This window comes from Thunnus thynnus, chromosome 22 (genome assembly GCF_963924715.1).
Source record: "Thunnus thynnus chromosome 22, fThuThy2.1, whole genome shotgun sequence".
Lineage (NCBI taxonomy): Eukaryota > Metazoa > Chordata > Actinopteri > Scombriformes > Scombridae > Thunnus > Thunnus thynnus.
In genome coordinates, this window is record NC_089538.1 from 15,657,593 (window position 1) to 15,676,101 (window position 18,509).

The following is an 18,509-nucleotide window of genomic DNA, read 5'->3' on the forward strand; positions in this document are numbered from 1 at the left end:
GTTATTTCTTCTGTTTATATCAATGTTTGTTGTTGTTTATTATGCTATTTTTACTGCTTCTTTGTCCTTTAAACTTTGCTCGACTTCCAGTTAAATAAAAGTCAAAATAAACTATTTGATTGAATAAATTATTTCTGTTTCACATTAAAATGATAATTTAAACAACAAATGAGTCACACACAAAGTATCAATTTATTCAAGTCTCAACTAACGGCTACAGATCACCACTGTGATCCTCTGGGTCAGTGTGGATCCTGATCTTGTAGGAGCAACATTTCCTGTAAGACACCATGACTGCAGCCAGGAGACACACAGCAGCAGTGAAGCAGAGCGCTGTGGCTACAGTGAACTCTGTAGGAGGTCTGAGGGAAGACCAGGTCCTGTCCTGGTCTGAAGGAAAAATCTAATAGGGATCACTGAACAAAAGACAAAAAAGCAAGTATCAATTAGAGGTCAGTATCAAGGAGGAGGGCACCTGTAAAAACGCACCTTGTGATAGAAGCAGGAAATGTGTTGACATCATCTGAGGGAGGAGTGATGTCAACGTACAGACATAACTTCTTGTCAGGGCAGAAAACTAAACCCTGGTATCCATTTACCTGAGAAGTAAAAACAGCAAAGAAAAGACAGATGATATGATTAAATATCAAATGAGAACTGTGGATCTGTTTGGTGTTGTAGCATTTTTAAACATCAGTCTATCATTGTCACATCAGTTGTGATGATTTATCTGTAAAATCACTGTAAACAAAATCTGAATAGTACAGAAGGAAAAGTTCTTCCTGCAGCATCCAGCTTGCAGTTAACTAAAGATAAGAACTTATGTGTCAAACATATTTTAACATATTACTGTATACCATACAGTTATTATTTAAGTAATAGGAAAGTATATTTTAAAATATCTCTGTGCACAGCTGACAAAAAAATGACTTATTTATTCTGCTGTCAGTGCTCGAGGGAATGGAAAGGTCCATTTCCACGTTCAGACCGCTGTGAAAATGACGGCTGCATCAATCAACTACTTGAAACACTGAGAAAGTGTCCAGAGATCATCTTTGAGTCTGTGAATGATGTCATTGGTTGTCCCTCCATCCGTGCCTGTCCCACCTGTGGCGAACTGGTGGAGCATAACAGAACTCAGTGTAAAAACATCGTCTGTCCCCGATGTAAGGTGGAGTTCTGCTTTGTGTGTCTGAAGGTCACTGAAGAGTGTTTGGAGTCAAGTGATTATTACGAGCCTTGCTCCAGTGGTGTCGCTTCCAGACAAACCTCTATACCTGTGTGGAAGATGAATTAATCTTCCACACAGGTATAGAGGTTTAAAGGTCCTTTAAACTTTGCTCAACTTCCAGTTAAATAAAAGTCAAAATAAACTATTTGATTGAATAAATCATTTCTGTTTCACATCAAAAGGATAATTTAAACAACAAATGAGTCACACACAAAGTAAGAATTCATTAAAGTCTCAACTAACGGCTACAGATCACTACTGTGATCCTCTGGGTCAGTGTGTATCGTGACCCTGTAGGAGCAACATTTCCTGTAAGACACCATGACTGCAGCCAGGAGACACACAGCAGCAGTGAAGCAGAACGCTGTGGCTACAGTGAACTCTGTAGGAGGTCTGAGGGAAGACCAGGTCCTGTCCTGGCCTTAAGGTAAAGTCTCATAGGGATCATTGAACAAAAAACAATAAAGCAAGTAAGATTAATATCAGTAAGAGGTCAGTATCAAAAAAAGAGGTCGCCGTTAAAAACTCACCTTATGATAGAAGCAGGAAATGTGTTGACATCATCTGAGGGAGGAGTGATGTCAGCATACAGACATAATCTCCTGTCAGAAAACTAAACCCTGGTATCCATTTTCAAACATAAGTCTGTCATTGTCACGTCATTTGTGATGATTTATCTGTAAAATCCCTGTAAACAAAATCTGAATAGCACAGAAGGAAAAGTTCTTCCTTGCAGTATCCGGCTTACAGTTAACTAAAGATAAGAATTTATGCAACAAACATTTTAACATATCACTGTGGTCTGTACAATTACTGTTTAAGTAATAGGAAAGTACATTTTAAAATATCTCTCAACAACCCAGCTGATTTATACTGTAGTTATATTCAGTATTCATCTTCTCCTCAACATCTTCACTTTGTCCCACCTGTTTTTTTTCTTCATCATCAGATGGTGGTGGGGCTGCTGGTTGTGATGTGTATGATGATATTTCTACTACATTTCTCCACCTCGTCTCCTTTCAGTTCTCCTGGATTGGCATGTGACACTCTGTGGCTTTGAAGTGGAAGAAAAATAATATATTTAGCAACGATCTCTTAATATTACAGTCATAGCTCTCTGTTAATGAATTCTTTGGGTATTTTTGTGATCCTACCTCTGTACATGAGTACATATGCAGTACTGGAGCTGGTGAACAATAATTTAGAATTGATTGTTGGCACAGAACAACAAAAGTTTACAACTTTCATTAAACTTAGGAACTGTCTCATTTGGCTTCCTCACAACATTTTTCTCATGCCATGGCACTCAAGTTCAATTTCTGCTCAAGTTCTTGACATCGGCTAATTTGCTTTTGGGGGAATAATCTCCACACCAAACAGCACCATCTACTGGATACATGCAGATGTATCACTTTATAAAACTATTTTTCCTGTTGGTACTTTTACTGTATGTTTTTTTATTTGCATTTTTTCCAGTTGTGTTCTTGCTTCTCATATTTGGTTCAAATGTGAGATGAAAGTAGAGCTGCAACAATTAGATGATGAATCGATTAGTCAATCAGCAGGTAATTAATCAGCAACTATTTTGGTAATCGATTAATCGTTTTGAGTCATTTTTTAAGAAAAAATGCTAAGATTCTCTAGTTCTGGGACAAAGCAAGACATTGTAGGTTGCATCTTAAGCTTTGGGAAACTGTGATTTACATTTTTTCAACATTTTAAAGATCAAAGACTAATCAATTAATCAAGAAAATAGTCAATATATTAATCAATAATGAAAGTGATCATTAGTTGCAGCCCTAGATGAAAGCATCTGTAGTATTTCAAACCTGTCATGGATCTCTGTCGTCATGAAGAGAACTTCAAAGACACTGTTGAGGTAACATGTGGCCTGTTGTTCTTTCACGAAGGTCATTTTCTGGGGCCGCTCATCTTTCCTCTTGAATCTCCTCCTGAGGATAAAATGTTATTTTATCTTACTTAAGAGATACATTCACTTCTATTAAGTCTTCCGAATTGTTATCTGACAGTATCCACATCTCCAGTTAGTTTTTGTGGGGTTTTTATGTCATGATTTGTGTTTGACTGACACACACCCAGTATAGTGTTTATGTTACAAGATCAAACACGCACTTCTTCCTCAATGTCAAAGACCCTGTAGCCTACTATGATGGAGTATTAGGGCCACACTGATATAAAAAATATAATATAAAAAAATTGTAATATCTGATGTAACCACCGGTAGCCTTATAGTCGACCACTCCCAGCCATCTCCTAACAATCTGGTGCTGATGTGCCAAAAGATGAAGTATTCCGTTATTTGTGACACTAAAGTATAACTTCACTCTCCCCTCTTGTTGTAAAATTAGGCCTACTACTTTATTCTCTTATGACCTATGACCATATGCCTAATATTATGACTTTATTGTGATATTACAAGTTTTTTTTTCTCGAGATATTATGAATTTATTCTCTAAATCTCAGATTTTTTTCCTCTCAGTGTGGCCCTAATACTCTAATATCTCTGCGATACATCTTCCCTTTTCCTTACATATTTAGTGTATGACTAGAACTGAGGACAGCAACACATCAGCCTGCTGTAGGCTACAGTAGGCTGTTGTTTTTCCTGAATAATGCAATGCTGGACTCTAAGTAATGATTACACTGAGATTATAAAATGTCAATACTATTCAAAGCCTCTCCAAAGGTCTGATAGCATGCAGTTTAGTCCAAGAGGTGGCGCCATCTATCTACTAGTTTAGACCAACTTTCAAACTCTACTAAGCCACATGGAGCACTGATATTCACTGTAAAAAAACAGAATTATCTTTTCCTATGAGAAGTGAAGGAGTCACACCAAAGCAAAGAAAAGTGCCTGCAGATAATTTGTCACATGATTTGGATCCACATTTGAATTTGAGATTTCACTCTAATCTTACTACTGGGCTCCTCTGACATGTCTGACTTGTTAAAAGATCATCTGGTAAAATCCATTAAGCTGTTCTGAAACCTCATTTTATCACCAGAACTCTCCCTGTTGAGTTTAAGTTGTATGCAGGTGGTTACTATCAATTGGATCACATTATAAATTAGGCTAGCTGTTCTTTTCTTTGTGTAGTTTTTACCTTTTCAGACCCACCGCTGTCTGTGTCTGTAAACTCACAGAGAACTTAACGAAATCCAAAACGGTTGTGTTTTTACAACATTTGCTGCCTGAACTTCTCAACATCAGTCGCAAAAGTATTCGATTTACTTTTTAAAATAACCCATATATATATATATATATATATATATATGGGTGCCAGCTTCTGGTTATGCCAGAAGCTGGCATGAGGAATTTAGGCCTCAATATAAATCACTTTGGACTGACATGAATCCTCTCAGGCCTGTAAACCAATTACTTCCTTGAAGGTCACAGGATTACTGAGCAACAAAAGCAGGAGCTTTTGTCTGACCAATGTTGATTTGCTTTTGTCTTTTGCAGAAGAGACTGCAGCTCCATGAACAAGTTTCTGTCATGACAAACAGTTCTAAAGACAGATATACAGATTAAAGCTGCTCTGAATTAAAACATTCACAGTGTGTTTGGCTCGTTGGCTCGTGCTTGGCTTGTTTTTCACACCTACCATCATAATGCAGTACAAACACATGCTTGATTTATTGCCAAACACTGCCAGGATATTTATAACCACATCCTCATTCTTATTCAAAGAATGTGGTCTAACTACATTTGGGTACTTTCAGTTTCTCCTGCTGATCAAAACATGTTTTAATCAGCAAGACATCAGAAACGTCACACTTAACATTCCCTGTTGATCCGTCTTACATTGGGGGGTTGTCTGCAACAATTTGTAATGTATTAATGTAGTGGATATCTGAAACTTCCCAATTTTACCACAGGGGTCCATTCTTAGACCCTTTCTGTTCCTCATTTACATCATTTAGTAGCTGCATCTTAATCCATATTTTTACTTTATAGTAAAGATACAGTACTTGCATGCTTCTTACACATGAAACTTTTTCCACACTTATTTCTGAATTATAGAAGCTTTTAGCAGCCTTGGTTAACATAGTTTCACTTCATCCTGCTGTCTTGAGATCATATGAGTTATATGTGCCCTGTGGAGTGTCACACATTCAGGGTTTCTTACTACACTACAATAAATTACTGTTAAAATACAGCCAAATTCTAACAGTAAGGTACTATTCTTTCTAAATATGGTAAAATACTGTAAATTTTGATGGACAACACTAAACTACTGTAAAAATTGACAGTAAAATACTGTTTTCATTTTCACTGCCACGGTAATGGAGGGACAGAAGTCACATGCAACCATGGACATATAATAATTCTTCATCCTCTTTTGTGGAATCCAACCAAATGGTCAGTAACATCATACTGAGAAAATAGAACTATAATCGTGCATCTGGTTACCAAATTAGTGACTACATTTAATTTTTGCTAACATTAAATTGGTATAATCCCAGCAAGCGCCTGGCAAGCACAAGAGAGCATTTTCACATAGTGTTCTTCAGTTGGAAGTTTGAATTAATGGTATTAAAACATTATTTTCACTGCTGCTTGCAAGTCTAGCTTAAATATTATTTTTGGATGACTGTTTTCTCTTGTACCACACATCAGCGAATGCTAACATTAGTCTGGCCTGGTCTATACCTACACCTTGTTTATCCCACTTGCATTTCATAATTAATAATAGCTTACTATCTAAAGCACATAACAATTGAAGTTTATTCAAATATGTAACCAAGTTGATTAAGATATGTTTGCTGCTGAGCCCCAAAAGACAGAGTGGTTATATTGGTTATCTTAGCTCAACCCAAGTGTGTTTCTAAGCTGTAGCTCAGTTGTTGCAAATATACTGTAGTTTGTTGCCAAGATGTACAAAAACCTGGGACATAATAGTTGATTTGTTATGTTGTTTTCATTGTGATTAATCCTGAGAGGGAAACAGAGGCCAGCCTAAGAAAGTAATTCCTAAGAAGATAAACAAGCTCACAGTGAACCCACGTCATCACTCTTCTGAAGAACTTGACATCACTTCAAGATAAATTAGATGTCCTTCTTGTTTAAAATGTTTCTCTCTGCCATTCAGTTGTTTCCTCTCTCTTTCTCTCACTCTTTTCATTCTTGTTTCTTTCTCACTCAGTAAGCTGTGAGCCTGGAAGCCTGGATGTCGACCTTCTGCCAATTCAAACAGAGGACTTTTGAGGGCATTACAAATTGTGTGTCCTGCAATCTGTTTATTTGCACTTTTATATTTTTTTAAACAGTAGTTTGCAAAGTAGTTGCTGATCAGGATCTTATAATTAACAGATTCACATTGACCCCTTTTGAAAGGGCATGAACCTTGACAATTATTTTTTCAAACACATACTTGAATATATTTGGGATATTTGAAAGCCTTTGAATAAATGCTCAGTACCATAAAGCTGTCACTTGTCTCGTCCTCTTTTGTAATAGATATTAAGGGTTACGTGTTTTAAAATGTAAAACTGAACTGATCTCATTATTGGACCATTACGATTGAAGACACATTGTTATTTACAATATATGTCTGCAATTTATAGTGGTTTTTATTCATATGAATAAGAAGAAAACTTTTCAGTTGTTTACTGTAACACTTACAGTATGAAACTGTTCATGTAAATTACAAGAGCAACACTGTAAAAACACAGTGTATTACTGCAGGTCTAACTACAGTATCAAACTGTAAACCTCACATTCTACACCAAAATGCAGTAATATTTTTTTACACCAATTAACTGTTAAAGTACAACTACAGCTGCCAGTAGTTTACTGTAATTTTACAAGGAATTTTGTTACAGTGTATTCTTGTTATTCAAGTATGGTAAATACCTGCTATGTGCCAGCTGCAGAGATGGCAATGATTCATACAAAACAACATTGATGCATGCAGATGGAGATGCAAAAGTGTCAGTCTTACTGTCAATACATAGTCTTTTTTCCTGGAAGACATATTATGACACAGTAGGAAAAGAACAGGTGTAAATAATAACATTAATGATGGCAGAATTTCATTTAGCTGCTACAGTTTCACGGTTACTATATTGGCTATGTATGGCACAAACTTAAATTGAGAGGGCCTAAAGATGGCACCTGCATCTTCACCTGATCATGAGGCACTGTCTTGTAGAGGAGCCATTGTGCCTTTAAATGTAATCTTCTTCTGCTCTTCATTGTCATACAGACTGATGAGCTTTTCCTGTCCTCTGGGTCCAATTGCATTCACCAGGATACACATTTTTCCACTGATCCTGTACAGTGAGGATTGGAGTTATCCTGCTTACAGTTAACTAAAGATAAGAACTTATGCATCAAATATATTTTAACATATTACTGTATACTGTATAGTTATTATTAAGTAATAGGAACATACTGGTTAAATACGTCTGATGCAGTATTTAGCATGAACAGTATCTCTCAACAACCCAACTGATTTATACTGTAGTTACATTCAGTAAAGTGTTGTCATGTTACCTGAATGGAGCCTCCTGCTGGACAGTCCACCCATTCGGAGCAAGACACCTGGATCTGGTACCTGTTGGGTCCAGTACACCTGTGTCTGTAACAGCGGCCCTCTGCAGAGCTGCTGGACAAGAGAAAGTGACTCTAAAAGAGAGACAGGTGGAGAAAGAGGACAGTAGTGTTACACATAGGAAAGAGTTGAGATGACTTTGAATAGGAAAACACAGAAATACTCTCTCTCTAGATTTAATACCTTTGACATTTCAGATACAGTATCTTGGTTGTTATATTGTGTACATGGTGCATATCATTGTATTTAAATTTGTGTTTAATCTTGTGGGTGTGTTTGATGTTAATACCCAGTGTTTTTAAAGTCAATTTTGTTCACACAAGAATGGTGTTTATGTCAGTCACTCTGTTGCAGGAGAGTTTACAACCTGTCTTCTTTTTATCCAAACCACATAACTACTCATGAGAGGGTTTTATAAAATCCATGCTGGTTGTAGAATTAAGAGTCTAAATGGTAAAGATGACTATTTTAACTACTTTAGGTAACACTTTTTCATGTTAAATAGAAAGGAAGGTTTTAATTCAATGAATAATCTTCATATCAGGTGTGATTGTTTTCTGTGACAGCAAAGCAAAAGCAAAACAGTTAGGTAGGTGCTTTTTCAGAGCTGTCAGGCAGCCAACAGCTGAATCAGGATTTCTGTAAACCATCCACTTCCTCCATAGTTTAACTATATCAAGGACTTTGTCTCTGTATCAAAAGAGGGTTTTTTGTTCTGGATAAGCAGATAAACAAAGTGTGCTGCAGTCTGCTAAACTGTTTCCTATTCAACTCCTCTACAATCAAGTTACTTGCATCTTAAACAATTACAGATGAGTTAATTAGTGATCCTTCAAAAGTAAACTTCACCAAAATGCAATGTTGCCTTTGAATATAATGTATTATTGTTATGTTGTGCTGTGTGAGTTAAGTAGGCCTGGTGAGATCTGCTCAAATTCATATTGTTTTTTGACATATACACAGAGGACATTAGTAAAGTTAAACATTTTATTTGTTTTTACAACACATTTCTTTTTTTTATGAGATTAGATTAATTGTAGCAGTGAGAGTGAGCAAGACATTTTCTCTTACAATTTCATGTAGCAGACGCTTTTATCCAAACAACTTACATCTGAGAGTTAATACAACACAAGCAAGAATCAAGACAGGAGAGAATAACGTTAGTAAGTGCCATAAAGGTGAGTTCAATTCTGATAGGATGTAGTCAAGGTGCGAATAGGCAGTGCATAGAGTTCATAGAGTGCATTTTCTTTCTTCTTCATCTTGTCCACATCAGCCTCCGGATACTTTCCGCACTAAGTGGATGGTGGACATGTGTTGGATCCCACAGGATGACAGCTGGGATGATTCCCCCAGTGGCTCCGCTTTATGGATCATCCGGAAGTCATCATCTAAGCAAAAAGAAAAAGTGTTATTAACATAAATCTTGGATCCTTAAAGATGATCAGAAGTCTCATACTGAGAATACCTGCACTTAATACAGAAATGACAGACTGTCTGGGATGTGACCCATCAGAGACACAGATGATCAGTATAACCTGGATCATACAGGATATTAATAATCAGGTTATGTTCCATATCTGTATCATATGCTGATATGATTAAAACCAGCAAGTCATAGCAGGGACTAGTGTACATGTAAAGGAAGCAAACTGATTGACAGGTGATGTTGATAACAACCATAGACCAGAAGTTGAATGAAGTCAAATAATAATAATAATAATAATAATAATAATAATAATAATAATAATGAAAAGATCAATGCATGGATGTCTGGCCCAAGGAACCTCAATTGTCAGAGACGGTCCTGCCCTTTATCACCATCCGTCATAACTTTCACGTGAAATATGTTTTTTTTAATTAATTAATGCACTCCCAGAATTCCACATACCGTTTTTAGATCATAGTTTTTATTTGTTTTAACTAGTGTGTGTGTGTGTGTGTGTGTGTGTGTGTGTGTGTGTGTGTGTGTGTGTGTTAGCGCTGTTTGGAGGGATGAATCGATTGTGTTGCATTTCCTACATTTTTTAATGTATCAGCCCCTGGATTCGGGTCTAAATAAAGAGCCTTTAAACGTACCTGTAGATAGACTGAATTTTTGAATAGTTTTCTGTCTCAGCTGCTGTCCAGTCATCTTCTTCAGCTGCTCTTCATTCTCGCACAGATCGATGAACTTTTCTTGTCCTAAGGGTCCAATTGCATTCACCACGATACACATTTTTCCACCGAGCCTGTACAGTTTGAACTGGAGTCACTGTTTAGATTTTATATGCGACGATGTTCTTCAGATGTGTGCTCTGGTACAAGAGATCCCGATATAACAGAAACTAAAACGGGGGGCTGTTTTTAAGCAGTGTTTATGGTTCACTCAAAGTCACATGACCTCTCTGAAAGACGAGTAGACGAAACTGAAAACATTTGTTGCCATCCCTCCCTATTTTGTAGAATATCGGTGGGCTACACTAACTCAAGATGGGCTCAGAACAGACAAAAAACAAACCTGATGCTACCGATCTAAAGAGTGATTTAACATCCGAGGAGAAGAAGACGAAGAAGGAGACGGAGACGGAGAAGGAGACGAAGAAGGAGACGGAGAAGGAGACGAAGAAGGAGACGGAGAAGGAGACGGAGAAGGAGACGGAGAAGTGTTATGATCCTGAAAACTCAACACTTAGATTTGTTGATCGGGAGGATGAATTGGATTGTAAGTACTCATCAGACGATTACTTCTAAATTTCCCAAGCAGTGATCTTAAAGAATAGTCTATGATTTACTGGTTTGAGCTACTGACAAAGTTCTGAGAGACAACTGTAACCCAAATTGTAACACTTAACATCTTTTCTTGTGTCTCATAGTTTTGTACATTGGTTACAAGTCTCTCAGAGCGCTGATGTCATGTGGTCATGCTGTCACTCCGATGTCTCTCACCGACTGGTGTCGCAGATTGTTGGATCAGGTTGGTAAACAACCCAATAACCAGAACAAAACGTTGGCATTGAAAGTTTCTGCAAACCACGGATACGTTGAATGTCTACATTTCAATATTGGCCATTATCCGTTGAATAATGATGTTTTGTGATGTGACAACGCTGTGGTTAAGGTCTGGTTAGGTTTAAGCACAAAAACCACTTGGTTAGGGTTAGGGAAAGATCATGGTTTGGGGTTAAAAAATAAAAAATAAAATAAAATACAAACGGCTGCAAATGTCCCGACGTCTCGCTAAAAACATCTGGTTTTGTCAGTTGAAAGGGGAAGCAGGTATTTATTTGGAGGTGTCAAACCGCGCTCTCTGCTGATTTCCAACCTTTTTAAAATAATATAATATAGTGTGGTAAACTGTGATTTTAGCTTTTTTTCTAAATTCACACAATAAGTTTAAGTATTTCATTTGTCAAATAAACTACACTCACAGCTTTACAGTGCAAATAAATAATTAAACTACCTCCTAACCGCACCGACTCCTCCTCTTCCAAACAAGAAAGTCAGCTCATATAGATCTCATGTGAACTACATCGCTTTAGAAATGTTGATATGCTACGTGGCAATCTGCTATTTGTGTTTTGCAGAAACGTACACTGTTAATGTTTTATACTGGCGACCAGGCTGTGGTAAATGTTGTTAATTATTGTACATGATCACTTTCATCGCGAAATTCAAATGGAGTTTTCTGTGACACATAATTACCTGATAAAAGTGGATGACAGTAGCATAATTGTGCCGTCGACTTATTTTATTTTCATACATTTCACAAATTTCAATACACACGTGTATCTTAATGCAGTAGTCCAGTATTAATTTGACCCAACATCCACAAATAGACTTGACAGTGAAAATCTGTCTTATCAAGTCATTTCTCTCTATAATTGAGTTCTCAATATTCAAAAATCTTCTGATCACACTGGATGATTTTCTCACTTGTTTAAGAAAATGTTTAGAACTGGACTGCAAACAAAAATGAACTGATAAGAAGATCTTTGTAGTTAAAGTTTTCTGTATAACGTTCAGGTAAATCAGTGCTGTATTTATGAGACTTATTGATTAAGATTATTTTTTCACACATGAAGGTTTTGCTTTGACTGATTTTCCTTTTAATGTTCAAGGGTGAGAGCAGATTTGTCTGTGGTCAAACTGACTGCAATGTTGAATGGTCCTTCAAGGAGGTTCGTAAAATGGCTCTTCTGACCCCTGAGGAAGTGAAGGAGTTTAAAAGGAAAATGTTTAACAATTCTAAGGATGCCAAATCAGTAAGTATTTTAATTAAGCAATTTTAAAACCTGTTTTCATACCATATTTGCTGTAATTTAAAAAAATATATACATTAAAAAATACACTTTTTCTTTTTATACAACACAACTTAACAGTGTCCTGGCTGCAAGTCTCGTGTGATGAGAGCTGACCTGAATGATCTGAGTGTCCTCTGCTCAGTTTGCACAGCTGACAAAAAGAAGGTCTACAGATTCTGCTGTCAGTGTCTGAGGGAATGGAAAGGTCCATTTCCACGTTCAGATCGTTGTGGAAATGATGGCTGCATCAATCAACTACTTGAAACACTGAGAAAGTGTCCAGAGATCATCTTTAAGAGTGTGGTGGGGGTCACTGGCTGTCCCTCCATCCGTGCCTGTCCCACCTGTGGCCAACTGGTGGAGCACAACACAAAACTGTGTAAAAGCATCATCTGTCGCCGATGTAAAGTGAAGTTCTGTTTTGTGTGTCTGAATCTCTTTAAAGAGTGTGAGAAGACACCTTACAAGCCTTGTTCTAGTGGTGTCGCTCCCAGACAAACCTCTATACCTGTGTGGAAGAGGAAATAATCTGAACAACACCAGACTGCTTTAGCCTCAGTTGATGTTTTTATACAATACTATTCTTGTATTTTCACTTTTTCTTCTGTTTTTTGAAGATTGATTTCGTAATGAAAATCATTATTACTGTTGTCTGAAACTAAGACCCTGAATGATAACATAATAATATCTCTCCGTCAATTTTTTAAAAAATTAGATTTTTCATCACCACAGAGATAATCAAAGCAATAGACTGTAAGATTTATATGAGACTTTCTCTCTGAACTGTGTAGCTTAATTACAATCTAACACCTTGACTCTCCATAACTATACAATATCATTTATACACTAATTTGTACTAATATCTTTAAATCCTCACAGCTTCCTCTTCATTTGCTTTATAATATTTTACTAAGTCATAATATAAGAAGAGAATTCAACCAGCTTTCAGCTTTTACTAAAACTTACTGTAGAGAATATTAAATAATTTATCTGTACATTTACTGCATGTCTTTCTTCATTGTGTTAATATTATATTAATTTATATATTATATTTAATAATAGTATTTCATTTACTATTTCAGTATCATTTATTAACAAAACCAGCTGAAAAAACAGGCCCTCAGCAAGTAATGTTCATTAGTTGGCTGTTTTTCCTGTTCAATTCAAATAAAATTAACCTTTTGTTTGAATACATTGTTTCTATTTAACATAAAATGATCATTTTCCTGGCGGTCCCCTCTTCAGGGATGAAGGAAGATGTCACCCAGTGCAGCAATGTGGCTCAATGAGGTGTTTTTGGACAATAAGAGAGGTCTGCAGCACAGAGACATAAATCCAGGCTTCATATACAATACTTGTAGCCAGTTTATTGTTGGTTTGGCTCTGCACGATATTTGTTGATAATAAGAAAAATACAGAGCCAGCCAAATCCTTTAAATCATGTGACTGAGAAAAAAACAAGCCATCAAAAGGCTTTTAACAGTGAAAGTTTCTATTCAAAGTTTTTAAAGGCAGGTTTGCTACAGGTCACTGTGATCCTCTGGGACAGTGTGGATCCTGACCCTGTAGGAGCAACATTTCCTGTAAGACACCATGACTGCAGCCAGGAGACACACAGCAGCAGTGAAGCAGAGCGCTGTGGGTACAGTGAACTCTGTAGGAGGTCTGAGGGAAGACCAGGTCCTGTCCTGGTCTGAAGGTAAAGTCTCAAAGGGATCACTGAACAAAAAAGCAATAAAGCAATAGAGATTAATATCAGTTAGAGGTCAGTATCAAGGAAGAGGGCGCCTGTAAAAACTCAACTTGTGATAGAAGCAGGAAATGTGTTGACATCATCTGAGGGAGGAGTAATGTCAACATACAAACATAACTTCCTGTCAGGGCAGAAAACTAAACCCTGGCATCCTTTTATCTGAGAAACAAACACAGCAAAGAAAAGACAAATGATATGATTAAATATCAAGTGAAAACTGTGGACCTGTTTGGTGTTGTTGTATTTTTAAACATCAGTCTATCATTGTCACATCAGTTGTGATGATTTATTTGTAAAATCACTGTAAACTAAATCTGAATAGTACCGAAGGAAAAGTATTTCCTGCAGCATCCAGCTTACAGTTAACTAAAGATAAGAACTTCTGCATCAAACATATTTTCATTGAGCTGATTAATGTGGGACATTGTAACAAGTACTTTTATATACTACATCTATTTACATTCTATTACATTACTTATCAGTATATAATAATACTATATTACTTCATAATTATGTATATTGCACATATAATTCCCACCTCACATACTTTTTTCAGACTTTGTGGCTGCTGGGGTTGTACTGCTTTTGCACAAATATTTGCACAATTCACAATATAGTCTAAGTTATTGTAATGTTTATATTGTAGCTTTTTGAATGTGACCTAATTTCTTTCATCTCTTATTTTACTTTTTATTTATTTCATTCAGAGAGTTCCTTATCTGTTTTCTTATCTCTCAACCTGTTTTTGCTCTGCAGTAACAGGAGAATTTCTCCTCTGGGATCAATAAAGTCTTATCTTATCATGTCTTATCTCGTTTTCACATATTTCAACATATTTTTATTGAGCTGCTTGCTTAATGTGGCACATTGTAACAAGCACTTTTATATATTACATATGTATTTTCATATTTACATATATCTACATTCTATCATATTACACGTATCAGTATATAATCATAATATATTACTATTTAGGCACGTGCATAATTAGACTCCAAAGGGGGCTTGAGCCCCTCCTCTTTTTGACCTCCTAGAGAGGAAGTGTCCCTTTTTCTGGGGCGTTTTTTTAATAAATAGATGTGCTTTTTTAAGACGTTATAGCAATTTTTTTCATAAAATAAAATTAATTAATTTAACCATGCAATAGCATCAGAAAGGCTAAATAATGACAACGTAAGGCTACTGTTTCAAAATCAAAGAATATATTTATTAATCAGAACAATCACAAACATTCAAAGCAGGGGGAGACACGCAGAAACAGCTGTTGGCAGCTAGCTCTCTCTCTCTCTCTCTCTCTCTCTCTCTCTCTCTCTCTCTCTCTCTCTCTCTCTCTGTCTCTCTCTCTCTCTCTCTCTCTCTCTCTCTCTCTCTCTCTCTCTCTCTCTCTCTCTCTCTCTTTCTCTCAATAACCAAATACAGTTTTGCCAAAGCACTGTATGAATAATGGAAGCTGACAATTATAAAAGAAATCTATACATATTAAGAATTTCGATTTTTTTTTAAGAATTGAGAGTAGAATTTGTTTCAGTCTGCAAATGTATACATTTTTCTATAGTTATGTACTACAGTTAAAGGCAACAGATTTCTGCAGTCCGAAATGGTTTAGGCTGAAGCTAAAGCTTATAATGCCCTATAATACCCTTTTACCAACACATCATGTTTACATATAATTTAAAAAAGAAAAATCTGAGGGCTGCTGTAGATCAATAGGTCAGTGTGATTCCTTCATGTTGTGGCAGGTAAAGACAAACTTTCCTGCGAGAACGCAACAGTCTTTCATTTCTCTCTTTGCTACATTAGGGGTGAAATGTAATGAGGGAGCTAATTCTGTTTACTACGACGAAAAGCAAACAGGCTGAGAAACCGAAGTGACGTGATCTGTCTGTCTATCCATCGCCTCCGTTCCGTTTCAGCACCATGGACAGCGGCACCAACACACGCACCCCCAAACACAACGAATAGCGCTGTCCATGGTCCTGAACAGCTAAGTGACAGTCACATGTATCTTGGCCAATAATTTTGTTGATTTAGCTTTGTTCTATAAATACATAAAGCTTAACAGAGGGGGCAACTAATAAAACTAAGGAGACCCATCTTTAAATGTTAAAGACGAGTTTGTCACTTTCAGTTCAATAAGCCTGCAAATGTAAGTAAATTAAATTTACATGAAAATGAGGATAAGAGGGCAGTGCAGCATACATTCAATTCAGGATGCCTAGTGTTAATGTTAGTTCAAGGGTCATGTGACCAGTTGGAGCCTTGATTTACTGGTCCATACAGTTTTGAAGTGTTGGGGAGGTATGTTTTTAGTATCCCCCAAACATTAAACCACCACCATACTGTGTCAGGTAAATGGATTGACTGCGGTGTGCTGTTAGATGCCTGAAATGGTGAAGGAAGAGGAGTTTCATTCTGGTCATCCTCCCCCAGAAATTATGATCGCCAGACTGTACAATACACTACAGTGAACTTTGGTCATTTGTAGGAAAGCCAGAGACAAGATGTAGGAGATGTGGCTCCCATAATACACATCCATATTGGTTGGCCAATATCCATGCAGGGTGTAGCTGCCCTTGACATTAAGAACCACAGCAATGTAGGGTAAAGTCCTTGCATGTTTTGAAGGCAGACAGCACAAGCCTTAATTAAACAACCAACCAGGTCTCTCTTCAACACCCCAGGAATGCTGACCGATAACATATAAGTGAGAGACCCAAACTCCTCACTGACCAGACCATCTAAAAAACCTCCTGCAAACAGAAAGGATCAGATGGGGAATCCCCCATCTCCTGCATGGTCACCAAACCAGACCCCAAACCATCTTTGATCCTTCAAGCTACAAGAGCCAGCAAGATGGGAAGACCAGTTCACAGCCCACTGTGAACTGATAGTACCATTTGGATAAAATGCCCCCACCACTGGTTATCCTCTAAGAGCCAGTCACACACAGAGAAGAGTTGGCACCAACTTTAATCCCACTGTGGACTTTGATTTTCAGGACTTGACTGACCAACCCAAGAACTTATCACTCGGCAAACAAGCATAAGGCAAGACATGCTGCATAATATGCCATGTCCCAGTGACACACACACACAGACACACACACACACACACACACCTTCAAATGACATGGAGCCCAGCTGTTCACAGTCAGATCAAGGAGAACAGAGGACTGTAAAACCCATGGAATTACAAATGTAGTTTTAGATTTTTTCTAAGGACAATTAAAATTGTACGCTAGTATGTGTATGTATATCACAATATGTGTTGTTATGTACTTTAGTTAGACTTTTATTCTACCGCCTCAAAGCCAAGAAATTCACCACTGAGATAATCCCATCATCCATGATAACACTATCATGTTTCAACCCAATCACAACCCAACATTGGCATTGAAAGTTTGTGCAAACCACAGATATGTTGAATGTCTACGTTTCAATATTGGCCATTATCCGTTGAAAAAATTATGTTTTATATGTGACAACGCTGTGATTAAGGTCTGGTTAGGTTTAGGTACAAAAAACACTTGGTTAGGGTTAGGGAAAGATCATGGTTTGGGTTAAAATTAAATAAAAAATAAAATAAAAACGGCTGCAAATTTCCTGACATCTCGCTAAAAATACCTAGTTTTGTCAGTTGAAACAGGAAGCTGGCATTTTTTTCAACGTGATCTCTTACCATGCTCTCTGCCGATTTCAAACTTTCAATTTTCTGTCAAGAAACTTCCTAACCATCCACCAACCTCTCCTCCTCCTGATAAGGAAGTGAGCCTATATAGATCTCATGTGACCTTCGTCACTTTAGAAATGTTGATATGATACATATTGATGAAATGATAATATGTTATGTATTACACCTGTTGAAATGTAGATATTCAGCATTTCTGTGGTTTGCAGAAACATACTATGCCAAAGTTTTATTCTGGTGACCAGGCTGCATGTTTAGTACCATTCTGCTTGTTTCACTCTCAGAATGCTAAAGCTACTATCAAAAACACAAAATTAAGAATCATGCAATTGCTAAATTGTTAATACTTTGATTAATGGAATAACCGTATTCAGGAGTTGAATCCACCTGTCCATGAACAGGAGGGGACTGACTCTGCTCCCCCAGAACTCTGCAACCCCTGGGATTGGTCAGGATGCATTTGAATCATTCATTAGTCATAGCATTGTGTACCAGTTTCCTTTCCCTCTTGTGTCTTGTTTGTAGTTTTTAGTACTTGTAGCTGTAGCATTAGTAATAAATGTGTATGTAATTGAAGTGGACTTGTTGGTGTTTTCTTGTGCTTGCATCTCAATCATTTAACCTTAAAAGACCTATACATTGCAAAATCATAATTAAGATTAATGATCATAATTCTAATTGACCTCTCTTGTGTGGCCAACAAGGACGACTATTTCCCTATTTTTGCAGCGTTCAACTTTTGTGACTATTTATACACAGAGTCAAATCTTTGTCAGATGGTTGTGTGAAAATGTTGACTAGATATATAAATAAGGATGAGAATATTGTATATTATAGATGCCTTTAATTAAGTTCCACATTGAATGAAGGTTTTCCATGCTCGATTTTTTTCTTCTTGCCCTTGATTGCACTGGTTTGGACCCAGAGTTTCATTCTGAGTCTGTAACACATGCAAAAAAAAAAACCCTGCCACATTT

The 18,509-nt window shown here is 37.0% G+C and overlaps 1 protein-coding gene and 1 long non-coding RNA gene across 2 annotated transcripts; one reads left to right on the forward strand and one right to left on the reverse strand.

Moving 5' to 3' along the window:
• Positions 1-8,782: 8,782 nt before the first annotated feature.
• Positions 8,783-10,225, reverse strand: LOC137175069 (uncharacterized). Its single transcript, XR_010925555.1, has 2 exons — positions 9,889-10,225; positions 8,783-9,200 (listed from the first exon to the last, which is right to left on the reverse strand). It is a non-coding gene; the product is annotated as an uncharacterized lncRNA (long non-coding RNA).
• Positions 10,226-10,229: 4 nt separating this feature from the next.
• Positions 10,230-12,643, forward strand: LOC137175063 (uncharacterized). Its single transcript, XM_067580708.1, has 4 exons — positions 10,230-10,513; positions 10,665-10,765; positions 11,910-12,053; positions 12,171-12,643. Exons 1-4 carry the CDS (start codon positions 10,282-10,284, stop codon positions 12,618-12,620), a joined length of 927 nt encoding a protein of 308 aa, XP_067436809.1. The 5' UTR covers positions 10,230-10,281; the 3' UTR covers positions 12,621-12,643.
• Positions 12,644-18,509: the final 5,866 nt, after the last annotated feature.